At 41.2% G+C, this 15,812-nt stretch overlaps 1 protein-coding gene across 5 annotated transcripts in view; it reads right to left on the reverse strand.

The window, feature by feature from the left end:
- ARHGAP42 (Rho GTPase activating protein 42) overlaps window positions 1-15,812 on the reverse strand; it is a 269,930-nt gene that overhangs the window by 168,821 nt on the left and 85,297 nt on the right. For all 5 annotated transcript variants that reach the window (XR_004323064.1, XM_032488279.1, XM_006186189.3 and 2 more), the window contains exon 2: window positions 15,420-15,515. Coding sequence is in view for 4 of the 5 variants with exons in the window: in XM_032488279.1 (XP_032344170.1) it covers window positions 15,420-15,515 (96 nt within the window). In the remaining variant the exon portion in view is untranslated. The remainder of the gene's footprint in view (window positions 1-15,419; window positions 15,516-15,812) is intronic.

Raw genomic sequence — 15,812 nt, forward strand, 5'->3', positions numbered from 1 at the left:
GAGCCCAAGAACCCAGTTCTTAAGCTTCCCCATAGTTGAATCTGATGCCTGGCAGTCTGGCAACTGCTGACTTTGGGGGGCCGGGGGGAAGGAATGCATGCTTTGTGTGAGGAATTAAGAGTTAAAACTACATTTAAATAGAAAAAGTATACATTTATGCATATGTAATTTTTAAAATAAGATTTGCAAGTATGTTCCTTGTTTGAAGTTCATCTGCATTTTTCATGGCAGAAGTACTATCCGTGGCCCTCGTGGTTACGGAGGAAACGGGAATGTCTGAGCCCCAAGAACCAAGCATGACTCAAAAGCTCTTCTCTCTACCGCCCACTGAATCATGACTCAGCAATTATCCTGAATTGTCCCTACAACAGAGAATTTACTCTGAATTAAGCTCTTTTTTTCCCAACCACATATTCCTTGAGAACTGTCCAAGGCTGGCTTTTCTTTCTTTCTGAGGTCTGTTAGTCAACCATTGTCTTGCTTTCCTCCCCCTACCCCCACCCCAAGTCCATCTTCACTGCACACCTGCTGTCCGTGCCTTTTGCCAGTGAGTTTTCCAAAAGTCCCTGGGTGCCCGTGTCTTGCCTCCTAACTCACCTCTTTCAGATACAGTCTCCAGGATGACTGCCTTTCTGGCCCAAAGATTTTACGTCAAAATTGAAGCTGTACTTTTATTATTCCATTCACATTTAGTAATGTTCTCTCTTGGTCCATTAAAAAATGCTGATGAAGGCAATCTCTGACTCAGCTCTGAACTGGCAAAGACTTCCAGGCTATAATTTATCACTTACACTGAATCCAGAATAAACATCCTGAAGGGCAACTTTTAATCAAAAGCCTCAAGTGCCTCCTGAGGACATGCAAATTAAACTTGAGACCATCCAGCAAACCCTCTACAACAGACAGTCTCTGGCTCTCAATCCTTGTAGTCCAGCTAAGAAGACAACTTCACACCTTTTGCACCAAATCGTTTCAAATCCATAAATAGATCGATGCTTAAGTGGTCATGTAAATGTGACTGATCACACAGGGAATGGAGGGTAAACTGAGGTTCATTTTGTAAGCAGTTTATAGTAATACCACTATCTTAAAATTAGATCTCTGTATATTAAAAATAGTGAAGAAAAATTTTAAATAATCTCCCTTCCTCTTGTATCTCTATAGCACATATCATAGTCTAACTTAATGTAAAATAAAGCTATGTATTTTATCATGGAACTCCTCTGACAAATGGGTGGGGATTTTTGTTTGTTTTGCACACTGATGGGTCTTCAGCACCAAACCAGTGCCTGACAAACTCAGATGCTGTATTGAATGCATGAACAAGTAAACTCAGACTCAAAGTTCATGACCTAGGAGCCAGGCGATAAAGGTTCTAACGCTTGTGTGACTTTAGAAAATCATTTCAACTGGATCTAAAGCAAAATAACCTTGGTGTTCTCCGAGGTCTCTTTCTACCCTAAGATACTAAACTTGGGATTCTAAGAAACCAGGCCAACATTTCTGTCAGACGTAGCCCTTTTTGGTAATTCAAAAATCAAAACAAAACAAAAAAAAACAGCAGCCTTTGCAACTTCCCACCCCCACACATACACAAAGAAGGTACAGAATTGTCCTAGAACTAAAGAAACACCGCTCTCAAATAAAACAATATAAATTAGTCCAAACCAAGAAGACACCTGTGACATAATACTATCTTTGAAAGAAAGCTGTTTTCAAAGTGGAAGCATAATTTACATGATATTCAACATGGTGGATAAACTCTATTAAGCAAAGTAGGAAATTACTAACAAAAGTGCAAACTGCGTGCCACCACACACACAGGCCACCACCACTTACCTTTCTGATACCTGATGTTTACCAGTGTGCAATAAAACATGTTTGTTATGATGCAAAAAAATGTGACGAAAATGTCATCAGGAGTATGCCATGCTTCAGACTTGAAATTATAAACTAACCGTATGATTGCAATTTTACCAGGACCACTCTATGCATACTTAAAAGAGATGTACTCCAACCATGGGTCTGTGGGTCAATGCAAGTGAATTACAGAAGAAAACAAACAACAAAAAAAACCCACAAACACACACCCAGGTGTCCATAGGTTACATTATAAAGTCAGGCTACCCATGCCCCATTTTCTCCTGGGCACAAACCCAGAGAAATGGCCAAGAAAAACATTTTAAGAACATTTAAGATTTTAAATCTTCCATAAGGCAGTCAGAGTTACCTTTTTAAAATGCAAATATGATGTCATTTCTCTGATTAACACCCTGCACTTTCTTCAGGTTAAAACTCCACACCCCTAACATGGCCCATTAGGTCTTCTCTACCTGCACGTGACCTTCACATGTGCTGTTTTCCCCCCTGGCTGCCTCCTTTTCCTTCTCAAGGCCGTCATTCATCCCTTCCCTCGATCTGGAATGTTCCCCCATTCCCCCTTCACTTATCACTTCTAAAACATCTGATCTGAACATCACCTCCACAGACTGGCTTTCCCTCAGCTTCCCACTCCTCCAACAAGGCCCTGGTCTACCAATATGCTCTCTTAGCAATGATGCACTTTCAACACGATTGGGACTTAATGGTAACTGGATTTTTAATGTTGGCCACCCAATGAAAATATAAATATAAATTACTTAAGCCATTGACGGTGCCTTAGACCCTGCTGGCACTTGACTACTTATGGAATAAATGAGTTTCACCAATAGGAGACACAAGCACAAACAGGTAAAAAAGAGTAGAAGAAAGCTACAAAATTAAGTCCCTGACTCTAAGCTGTGGTCCTTTTGCTAGTTAAAGTAACCAGGTTAGGCCCAAAACGGAGTCGCTTGTGCAAAAACTCCACAGCAAACCAACACTTACGTTTCCACGCTGGCTCTCCCAGAAAATGAAGGTCTAGGTCAACCAAATGCCACTTGCTTGCTCAGCACAAATTACCTAATCCAGCTCCAAAAAATCCCTTTGGCCCATATAAGGAAAGTAACCAGCAAATGCCGGGTATAACTTCCTTGTTCTGGAGCACTTTGGTCTAAAAACCTCTTACCTGGTGCAGCTCTTCACAACTCCTTTCTACCCACCACATTGGACGCTGAATAAAGCCAATTAAGATCTTTAAAATTTTTACTCAATTGAATACCACTCAGCCATAAAAGAATTTGAAATTCTGCCATTTGCAGCAACATGGATGGACTCGGAGGGTGTTACGCTAAAGTGAAGGAAGTCAAACAGAGAAAGACAAATACTGTATCATGTCACTTGTATGTGGAATCTAAAAAGAATAACAAACGAGTGAATATGACAAAAAAAAGCAGCAGACTCACAGACACAGAGAATAAACCAGTGGTTACCAGTGTGGAGAGGGAAGGAGAGAGGAGTAATATAGGGGTAGAAGGTGGAGAGGTATAAACTATGACTGATGTATGAAATAAGCTATAAGGCTAAATCGTAGAATGTAGCCAATATTTTATAATAACTATAAATGGACTACAACCTTTAAAAACTGTGAATCATTATGTTATACACCTGTAACTTACATAAAATTGTGTATTTACTATACTTTGATAAACAAATTTTTAAAACCAAATAATTTTAATATTAAAAAATTGTTTAAAATGTTTTACTCAACTGGTGAAGTTGATCTTTAACATGCTTTAGCCTACTGCTCTTACAGGAGAGCAAGAACCTACCCTGTCAAGTCTTCAGCAAGTCACGGCTGCCTCCCCGTGCCACATTCTATCCAGCAGATTCTCCAAGAGTCAGGAGACTCAAATTTCTCACCTGTCTGCAGGTGACCACGAATGACCACAAATGAGCACAAAAGTGTCAGAAATACTGATTTGGGGGATACCAAGAAATTGTAGCGTAAGCAAGTTTTCAAATAGAGAACTTGTGAATAATGAGCATCAACCATCTACTCCTGCATCCCAAGTTATACTGGGCCACAGCATTTATTTCACTGTCTAGTCATTTTGTTGAATTTTTTGAGCTATCGTAAGTCACTAACCATCAAAGAAGGTTCTCCTTCACTCTCTAACCACTCACCCTCCATCCACCAGCCTTTTTTAGTTATCCTAGAAGAAGGCTACTGCTACCACCTCCCTTTAGTCTATACCCTCCATGAGGGCAAAAGCTCTGACTGGTCTTTTCACACCAGGTTCCCGGGGATGGGCACCATGCTTGGCAGCCTAACCAGTCATCAATAAACATTGAATTAACTAAAGAATATTAAAATCTTTAATTCTGGTTTGAAATATTTACAAATATTAAGATATCTGTTCTAAATCATTCTCAATTATATGCAAAAGTTAACATATATGTGTGTGTTTGTAAATTGGTATATAAATAGTCAGCTCTCTGTATCCTTGGCTTCTGTATCCTCAGATTCAACCAACTGAGGACTGAAAATACCTGGGGGGTGGTGGGGGAACAACTCCAAAAAATTGCAAAAAGCAAAACTTGAATTTGCCACATGCTGGCCACTACTTACAAAGCATTCGCATTGTATTTGCAACTATTTACATAACATCTATACTGTATTAGGTATTATAACTGATCTAGAGATTACTTAAAGTATACAAGAGGGTGTGTGTAGATTATATGCAAATACCACACCACTTTACCTTAAGGACTGGACCATCTAAGGATTTTGGTACCCAGGAAACCTCCTCTCAAAATTTAGTTTATTACCATATTGAAAAGAATCATTCTAGATATATTCAAATACGTACATATAGTATCTTTTAATATATGACTCTAAAATTCCATTTATGTACCTTAAAGCGGCTTGTTTTTATAAAGGTTTCCTAGGCTTTGCAGGGGAATACTCATGCAACAAATATTTACTAAGCTTCTGCTACAAATAAAGCTCTAAAATATTTTGCAGAAATAGAAATGTGAGAAAACTTTCTGGCCGCAAAGAACATATAATTTGCTGGAGGAGAAGACTGAGTCGTCTGTGAAAAAGGCAACTACTTTTTGTTTAGCAGAACAAATCAAAAAAGACACAAAAGGGGTTTTAGGGGAGTAACATATATTAATAAGTTAAAAGACAAATTTTTTTTCTTTGAGACATGAGTTTTAACATGATAAGTTTCAGGGGTTTTTTTATTTCAGACTCTAGAAAACAATCTAAGCCTTCGAATTTAAAATTAAATCAAATACTGCTCTGCAAAGATAAAGTTGTTTGCAATATAAATCATATGGGTTTTTTTTTTTTTTAGTAGTTTACCTTAAAAATGTGAATAAAATAAAGTTTATGTTGTAGCCACAAGAAAAAAAAATCAAGTAATGTTCTTTAAAATACAGAGCCAATATGATGAAAACATCTCTCTCAAACAGCATGTTTTTTTGAGACCTCCACCTGAAACGTGCAACTTTCCCAGCTGTTTCAATCCTTAATTGTGGGTGGTTTCTGTGTGGGTGCAAAAATAAGGGAGGTTAAAAAAAAAATGGAAACAATAATTCAATTGTCCAACTGAGAGCCATAAAAAGTCAAATATGCTTCCTCTACAGAGTTCAAAAGAAAATGTTATTTGTATAAACAATTTAGGCATTTGGAAATGTTCCACTTTAATAGAGGACTTCCTGATTTATATAACCACATGTAAGTGGATCGTAATGAGGGTTTGTAATAACTGATGGATTTCCTTTTGATTGAGCAAAAGAGAAGCTAATTTGTTTCCCAGAATTTAATAAAATCACAGGTCTTTTTTTGAAGAGTTCAGTTACGGTTGGTAATGGTATTGTCTCTGGTTTACTAACTTTTTCTTAAGAAATGTCCAAGAGTTTCACAGCCTCACTCTACCTTATGCATTCCAGTATCATGAGACGAATGGTAGTCATGATCTGTACAGATGAGTATCGGTAGCTCATAACTAAATTATGAAGAACATCTTTACAAAGTATTTCAATTTAATAGGAGAATAGCTGAATTTTATTAGTTTAAGTTGAGGAAAGTGGTTGCGTTTTTTTTTTTTTTTTTTTAGCTAAAATCTTGTATGATCCTTTTTTTTTTTTTGGTTTGAAATATTCTTTATTTTATAAACAACTGTGTTTAAAATAGATGAACCCTGCTTACAGTGCATGTACTGGACCCAACACACATACACAAGTCCACCCGTCACAGGGAGATGGTGGGGCTCAGGAGCACGTGCAGTGCCCGGGGCTGCGCTGAGTCTCAAGACAGCATGTACGGAGGTGGTGCGGAGTCAACAGGCAATAGTCCGGGCCTAAGGCCAGGTCCCAGGCCACCTCCTGGACTGGATAAGTTTAGGGGTGAGAGGCCAACTCTGGCATCTGGTGAGTGGAGCTGCACCCCCAAATCCCAACCCCCCTCCTGCCCTCATGTGTCCCCAGCTGTGGCCCTTGTGGATGAGGCTTATCAGGCCATAGAATCCCAACCCCAGTGTTCCCTTCCAAAACCCCAAGGGTACAGTAAAAACATGGCCCCTCTTTCCTGAGGGGGCTAGGAGAGAAATGGTGCTCTGCCTCATCTTCAGGGAACGTGGCAGTACTGATCCACAGGTTGGAGCCAATGCCCAGCATAACCTCCCCTTCCTCAGGTCCCTGGGTGAGGGCACACTGAGTGTGGGGACACTGAGTGTTGGCACTGCCAACCTCCCCACCCCAGTGTGATGCTGCATCCGTCTTGATACGTGAGGAGTCAGTCCTCAAAGCAGCATCCTCAGCTGGGTTGTGACTTCATACTTAAGAGTCAGTTTTCTAAATTTCTCATCAGCTGACTATTTATAACTATTCCTGCCTTCCTTTTCCTTCCACTATGCTAACCTATCCCCTGTTTCTACGTCCTGAGTTACCCTCTCCTGCTCTCTTCTGATTTGGTAAGAGTCAGGAGGAAAAAGGTTTGGTGATTTCAACCCCCACCCTTTTTCGGGAGGAGTAAATACATGGGGCTCTGAATCCTTCGCATGTGTGTGTCTGGATTTCGGTCCTCAGCTGGTGAATGTTCGATGCCCAACTCTTTGCTTTGCTCCAGCGCCAGCCACGCAATGCAGCTGAAGACTGATCCTGCTCCCTAGGCTTCTCCCGTCTTGGGAAGGTGAGGAGGAGCCCTACTAGGCTGGGACCTGATTGGTTCATTCCTTCAAGCTACTCTTGGACCATCTGGGGTTAAAGAAACTTCTTCCTGAACAAAAGCCCTGGAGGCGGGAGTCTGCTTCCCTCTACCTGCAGCCACAGTACAGCTGGCAAACCCTCTGACCTCTGACTCAGAAGCTAAGGGGGCAAGATGAGCACTTGGCCTTGAAGCTGAAGGGAACAGCACCAGCATGCTTCTCCAGGGCTTGTTTGCTTTCTGCCCGTGAGCCCCCTGCCCTTCTTCCGAGAACTCTGGGTCTCGGGAAAACCTTGAGAGTTGAAGGCTAGGCTTAGTGAAAGACCATGGTATACATGGCTCTGTCGCCTCACCTGCCAGGGTGGTGGGAAACGCCCTTCTTACACAAGAAGTGGAAGATGGGGCCAAGAAGCCCCGCTGCCGCTGAATTCTCCCATTTGCAAACTGCTATCCCAGCCTACTGTCCCTGGCTCTTAACCTGATATACAGGAGCCGGTCCTTCATCTCCAAACGCTCTCCTTTCTGGAGTATGTGGTCAGCCTCGGGGTCTCCTTGCCCCTGTAGTGCCCCCGAGCCTTGGTCCACATCTTTAAATTCGGGAGCCAGGAGTCGGGGGGTGGGGGTGGGGGGGTGAGAAATTGTGTACATGCTGCACAGCAGGCAGGTCTTGCCCACCCCGGCGTCCCCGATCGGCAGCAGCCGGATCAGCACATCGTGCGGCTTCGCCATGGCTGGTTCGGAGAGGGCCGGGGGCTGCGGGCCGCCGAGCGGTCGGGCGGCGAGATCAGCCCCGCTCGAGCGGGGCCGTCGCGGCGCGCGCCCGGGAAGGGCACGGGCGGCTAGGAGGCAGCGGGGCCGGCCCGCGGCTCGCCGGGCGCCGGGAAGCGTGGCGCGGCGTGAGCGCGGTGGGGGCTGCGTGATCCTGTAAGTGCATTTACAAACATACCAGTTCTTTTTAACCTGGAATACAGGTTATCACCTCTCAAAGTGTTTCTATACGAGAAAGGAATTCCTTCAAAACACACCAAGCAAACTGTCTGCCATACTTTCCACCGTAGGCTCTATTCTTTATCACTTGGAAAAAATTCGACCAAATTCCCTTTCCATTGGACCCAACAGATGCACTCTCAAAGTGTATGGATTTATCTAGGGAAAAATTTACGGATTTTTCCCCCCAGTAATTCCTCTAAGTAGGAAAATGGAAACAAATATTCAACTACTCCCTTGAAAAGCGTTGTCTACTTCACACTCTCTGAGCAGGCATCAACGGTGTATGAGGGCGATTTCGGGGTCACACTGAGTCACTTAACCAAGGCACCCTGATGCACACCCAGCTTCAGAGAAGCAAGCTAACAACACATGGTCGCACTCGCGCAAAGCACCGCTTGCTCAGGAAGACACGATAAACCCCCTTGACTTTTTTAAAATGCCACTGTTTTAAATTCATCTCCTATAGTCTCAACTTTCAACACATTCTCCTAAAAAGAGAACAGGAAAAGAACCCAAAGCACTGGGCACACTCCAGCCAGTGCCGAATACAAAACTTGGATTGGGTTCAAGTTACCATTCATCAATCTGTATACATACAATTTGTACACAGATTTCCTTTATAATAAATATAAAAAAAAAAAGATGTCAACATGCTCTTCATTCTAAGAACTAGTAAGCACTAGCCATTGTTATTGCTACACCTGCTTACCTGCATTCAAAGCAGAGTAAATACCTGAACAGGAAACAGGAGCTATGTCAGAAACACCTGTACAATTAGTGTGATATCTATTTTGATCTGAATTACCTACTTGGCGGCCTCATTTCTCCACTCAGAGTGGGAAGCCATAACCTCAGCTGACAAGGGGCTGGTTGTACACTGCCTGTCTCTACCACAGGAATTTTCTGTTTAGGTGTGTCTCATGGAATGAAGTCCCCACCTAAAATGTTTACTAGCAAACTGACTCTTCTTCCTGGTTTAATCTCTTGAGTGCAAAGTTCACGATGTCCAAGACCTGCCTGAGAGCTATAACAGGCCATCACACAGCATCACCGGCCAAGCTGTTTATGAACGACCACATCTGGACTTCCCAATGGTTTCCAAGATTACACACCATGAACGAGTTTTGCCTCAGATTAATGACTAATATTTTTACTGGCACCAGTTCAGCGTGACTAACAATATCTGATTTTTTTGAAATTTAGACTTCTTTTAAGACTTGGTTAAAAGTGATTTCAAATTACAGGCACTAAGTATATACAGGAATGAAATGCAGTAAGTGCAGACCCCGACCTTGGGATGAACGTAAATTCTGACAGACTGAGATTCACGGACTTTTATTATCTCATACTCTAACATGCTAAGCTTAACCTAGCAAAAGCCAGCTGCCTCCGACAGATTCAATATCTGACCTTCTACTTGTTTGAATGAACCACTGTAAACAGTGTTTTCAAAAGAACAGTGTTTTGTTTCCTGTAGAGATAGTCTTTTAGTTCCTACAAGTCAGGTTTTAAGGCTGGGCACATGGCATTACCCATTGCCATGCACAAACGTGTGCCATGACTGATGTAGGAGGCACTGTATTTTGTGCAATTATGGTTAAACAAGGATACATTTTGTATCCAGTCTACCCAAATACATACATTATTTGAGAAGGACTGAATCCTTTTTTGTTTTTTGGGCTGTTAGATTTTTTTTTCTTCTTTTAATTGCATTCATAATGTTATGTTGTGCTAACTTCTGGTGTACAGCACAGTGATTTAGTTACATATATGTATTCCTTTTCATATTCTTTTTCATGTCAGGCTATTGCAATGTACTAAATATAGTTCTCTGTGCTATACAGTAGGACTTTATTGTTTATCTAATTTGTATATATATTTATATATTTTCTATATAGTAGTTTGTATCTGTAAATCCTAAACTCTCAATTTATCCTCCCCACCCCCTACACCCCCTTTCTCCCCAGTAATCATAAGTTTGTTTTCTATGTCTGTGAGTCTGTCTCTGTTTTGTAAATAAGTTTGTGTCCTTTTTTTAGATTCCACATATAAGTGATATCATATGATATTTTTCTTTCTCTTTCTGGCTTTCTTCATTTAGTATGACGATCTTCAGGTCCATCCATGTTGCTGCAAATGGCATTATCTTATTCTTTTTATGGCTGAGTAGTATTCCATTGTATAAATATACCACAACTTCTTTACCCAGTCATCTGTCAATGGACATTTAGGCTGCTTCCATGTCTTGACTATTGTATATAGTGCTGCTGTGAACATTGGGGTGCATGTATCTTTTCAAATTAGGGTTCCATCTTGATATATGCCCAGGAGTGTGATTGCTGGATTGTATGGTAAGTCTATTTTTAGTTTTTTGAGGAATCTCCATATTGTTTTCCATTGTGGCTGCACCAACTCCATCCCCACCAGCAGTGTGGGAGGGTTCCCTTTTCTCCTCACCCTCAGGGAGGACTGACTCTTGTACCAGTTTGTAATCGCTCCTCTCCTGTCCATCACCAATTTCTAAGCCCCAAGGGTCCAGCTACTCAGTTCCTAACTTACTCCTAACTCAAAGTCTTTACTCAGTTCAAACAACCACAGCAGCACGAAAAGTGGGCAATCAGAACAGCTGTGGGAGGCAAGTGGCTTGCACTCCCACTGGGCCAGCGCAGCAGCGCGCAGGTAAATGGAAGCCATCAAACGCTCACCTGCTGCTCACTCATCCCCAGAGAGGTGGGGGCAGGGGCCTCTTGCTGCTCTAAAATGGGAAGGAGGTGCTCAAAGGGGAGCACAGGACGCTGTCCTGCTTGGGACTTCAGTTCTGGGAACAGCTGACCTGCTATCCGAGCCACAGGAATTCCCCACGGGGCCCCAGACAACGAATCCCATTCTGCCGCCTTCCCAGCCAGCAACGGCTCACCGGCACCAAAACACAAACACGCACACCGGCCAGCACAAGGCCCCAAGGGCAGGAGCTGACAGGGACAGCTGACAAGTGGAGCCGCCGGGTATGACAGACATGTGCCCACGCATCCTACAAACTCCCGGAACAGCTTCCACAAGTTAATTCTACGGATATAGGAGCAGCACCCTCTTTTCCTTCCTTGGCTCAAAAATCTGTTTCCCCCTGTTCCACTGTAAGGACACTGAAAGCAGACATCTGACTCTTCCCACCTGTCCCCACCACCACAGCTGACACACAGAAAGTCTGCAAATGTCTTGACTTTCCGAGTTATTTTGCACTGACATCGCGCACTTACAAAAGATGAGCTTTTCTCGTCGGCCATCATCCCCAGTGGTTACATCATGGGTAGGTCTCAAGACTGCCCTGGCTGAGAGTGGTGTGGCTATTACTCAGGGCTAAGAGTCACAGCTGTCTCCACTTCATTCCTGCTTTATTACATCAGAGGAGTAAGGAAGAAGCTGAAACTGAGGCTTCAACAGGCTATTTTGAAGACAGCTGAAACTGTATCCTCCAACGTGGAACTAAAGCTGATGAAGAGGGGGGGACTAGTTCCCGCACTCTATCCACACCAGACTTACTCATTATTCTCAGGGATACATTCCCAGACCACTGTCCTTGGTACATAGCTTGGGTTAGCCTCATCATTTCTCCATGTTTGAAATGCTTATTCAGTCTCATACATTTCTTTTTTTTTTTTTTTGAAATATAATAAAATTATTTTTATTTGTTAATGATACAAAAATCATTAATAGCAGTGTTAGTGTGAACAATGTAATTAAATATGTTTAAGTATTTTTCAGTTTCCTTAAACTTTTTGTGATATAAAAGTCTTGTCCTGAGTCCAGGTTTTTTTGGTTTTTTGTTTTGTTTTGGGTAAACAAAGTTTATTCTAGGAAGAGCAACTCCTTGAGAGATAAAAGTTTTAAATTTATATATATGTATTGTTCATTGTTTCTAAGAATAGTTTAGAGCTTTAGCTTTTTAAACTTACATAGTTATCAAAGGAATAAAGTCAACCACAAAATAAGAATCAACACAACGCAGTAATCCAAAGATAAAGGACAGTCAAATGTGTTTTTACACATATTCAAGAAATCAATCACCTAAGTTATAAATACTTTGTGTCTTTTTTTTAAGATTCCACATACAAGCGATATATGGCATTTTTATTTCTTTCTGGCTTACTTCATTTAGAATGACAATCTTCAGGTCCATCCATGTTGCTGCAAATGGCATTATTTTATTCTTTTTGTGGCTGAGTAGTATTCCATTGTGTATATATACCACATCTTCTTTATCCAGTCATCTGTTGATGGACATTTGGGTTGTTTCCATGTCTTGGCTACTGTATATAGTGCTGCTATGAACACTGGGGTGTGTGTGTCTTTTTGAATTATATTTTCAAAAAGAAAAGGGAACCTTCCTATACTGTTCGTGGGAATGTAAATTGGTGCAGCCACTATAGAGGACAGTATGGAGGTTCCTTAAAAAACTAAAAATAGACTTACCATATGATCCAGCAATCCTACTCCTGAGCATATACATAGAGAAAAAAAAATACATTTCTTTATTATACACATAGTTCTTTTTAACTACTCACATTGCATTTGGGAGCTGAGTAAAAGGGTAAAGTGTTGGATGGTGAGGATATGGGAATGTAACTGGATTTTTACATAAGTTATTTCAGAAATAATTTTTGTTTATAAATCTCAGTGCTCTAGGTTAGGTTTTCCTAACAAAGCATTGGTGTTTAAATCAGATTCCCAATAACAGAAGCTAAATAAGTCTCCTGATTTAAAAGAAGCAAGCAATGACATCTACCCTATACAGAATTCATCCTCCACTCCCCAACCTTTGATCTCACTCCTCAAAGCCCTGAGAGCATTACAGTTTAATAACCATTGCCTCTAATAAGCCTTCACATACTGATCAATTCACACCTTTCAAATCTAATCTGCAAGAGCCACAACAAGAACATCTATTCAGCTAAAGTGGGATGAGACAGAGCAATGCTGAGATATCTAAGTTCACCACAACCGGGGGAGACTGCCTACCGTCCACCTGCCTGCAAGGTCAAACAGCACGGTGATCAGACGCCCTCACCTCTACACTTACGTGGCCTCAAGAAGGTATTTTAAGTAAGAAGCTTAATGGAAATTAAGAAATATGCAGAAATATGTTTAGTGTACTCTTAAAAAGTAAAAGACCAAACTAGAAGCAACCCGAGTGTACCCCCAAAAAGATTATTTCATAAATTCATACATGTGAACCTAATGGAATATTTTAAAGTCATAAAATCGTTAAAAATTATAGTATCTATAAAAACTCAGAAGTATCTGCTATAATCCTTTTTATAAAGAAAAAATTACATAATTATGTATAATATACAATTATATTAATAAGACATACACATAAGTGAAAAAAATTAAGCATATAAGGAAACTTATGTCATTTATTTCAACAGTTTAACCGAGAGTCAGATGCTGGGTCAGGTGCTAAAGCAAAATGATTTAGGAAAAAAAAAGGTCTGGCCTCTGCTTTCTTGGAATTTACAGTTTCATCACTAAGTGAGAACAACTGCTGTTAAGTGAGTATGTGGTGTTCTTCCTTTTTTCTAAATAATAATGTGACTGTGTTCACATTTTAGTAATATAATCTAGGCTTTTCCCTGGTGAGGTGTGTATTACAAAGCCTGTGTTCGTGACTGGACATTTATGACACACAGGTGAAGAAGTGGCACAGAAAATGACAGCTGTCCCAACTGTCAGTGGCGGGTGATCACTGAGGCTGCTCTTACAGATGGGAATCCATCTGTAAAGAGGAAGAAATCTTGTAGCTTGAGGCCCGTGTGCCAGTCCCCTGCCTCCTTCTAGAGGCTCCCTGCCCGCACCTAAGCCAAGTGAGGCTCAGCCACCTTCCACCACAGACCTCAGGGCAGGCTGAGCCACCACCATCCCAAGACTGGCCACCTCCACTCCCCCTCAGAGCACCTAACACTCCAAGAGGAGCAGGTGAATCAGGCAGTCTACAGGCACAGCTCCTCCAAAAGGGGCCAGCCTGCCTGTGCGGTGTCTGCACAGTGTGAACCCCGCACGCGGAAACAGCTCGTCGAAGGACTGCACACGGGATTGCTCCAGAAGCAGCTTCCGTGAAGGTGACGAGCTAAAGCCCTACCATGAATCAGAAACCCATTCGGTTTTTCTCCCGAGAGCCCGAAATTCCTTTCACAGCTGGGTTTGAACTTGGTACTTAGGTTTCCAAAAAGTATACAAATATATTGTTCAGAAATACATATTCAACAGACAAAACCGAGAAGAAAAAGAAAAGGCAGAGGAAGGAGAGAAATGTGATTGTGGAGAAGCATGTCAGGGATTCCAAAGCCCTGCTACTCAAACAGTGGTCCATGGACTAGAGGCACCGACATCCCCTTCCAGTGGCTAGAAGTGCAGAATCACACACTCCACCAGAGACCTTCTGAATCAGAACCTGCATTTAGGCAGATCTACAGGTGTATCATATCCACATTAAAGTTTGGAAGTCACTTTTATAAATACTTGCAATATTCTTTTTTTATTTACCTAGGTGAATACACTTAGTATTGTTCTCTAAAATATCACATACATTTTAAACAGTCTTCTGATTTTGTGACATGTCTCTAATCCACCCTAAAAATGGACCCCATGTCTATAAGCCGGCAAGTGGAGATTGTAAAAAAAAATGTGCGGAAAAGAATGCTACATGAATCTGATCTCCAAACAGTAAAAATTCAGATACAGATAAAACTTCAGAGATCACATAACCTCAGCCTCTCCACTTAGGAGAAATGAAACCATCTGATTCAGGAAGGGGCATGCCTCCCCCAGGGTCAGTTATTTTGCTAAGTAACTGCAGCAAAATCAGGTCAGGGCTCAAGCCTCCTGATCTCTAGTCATGTTCTGGTTTAATACGTCACAACTGATTTTTTCTTCTTTATCAACAAAAACTCAAGTTAAAAGAGCAATCAGTATTAAGTTTTAAAAAAGTAAGCTAATTCTTAAACCAGCACCTTTTATATTTATATAATAGATGCCCAACATGTTTTTCTTTGAATGAATGATTCACTTTGAGGCAGAGAAAAACAGTGTTACCCACATCTTCTCAAAAGGCTGAGCTGGATTATAGAATGATTAAGTAATTTCCTTATGGGAACAAACCACAGAGCTCAATTTTAAAACCATTTATAATACCCTCCTCCACAGCAACCAAAAACCGCCCTTATACTTTTATCAAAGTCAGAATGTTTTACACGTTTAGTATTTGGGTGTGTGAATCTGGTTGATTTCAATGAAGTCATTAACTCAAGTAAGACTTTTAAAAGTATTACTTAGAATACTGAAAAACAGCAGTACTCACCGATACTAATTTCATCATCTGTTTCAGCATCACCAATACATTCAAACTGGAAATCTTGCAGTGACTGGGAAAATTTCTGTACTGCCATAGACAGATCTGTAATTAAAAGTTAAAAAAAAAAATTGTTAAGTTGAAGGTACCATGGAATACTCAAGAGTTTCCATGGGTAATATGTAATGTTGACATTAATACTACATTAACCAGAACCCTTTTAAAATACCAGCCTGACAAATTTAGGCATAATTTAAAGAGACTACTAAAGAAATGTTTTAGGAATTAGGTATCCTCTGCTTGCAAAGGGAATTTACCCCTTTAAGAAAGTTTTGGTGCCAGCTATGTATTATCCGGAAGCAAATTTCCCAAAGCCTTTATCAAAGAATTACCATTCACTCC

Source organism: Camelus ferus, chromosome 10 (assembly GCF_009834535.1).
Source record: "Camelus ferus isolate YT-003-E chromosome 10, BCGSAC_Cfer_1.0, whole genome shotgun sequence".
Taxonomy (NCBI): domain Eukaryota; kingdom Metazoa; phylum Chordata; class Mammalia; order Artiodactyla; family Camelidae; genus Camelus; species Camelus ferus.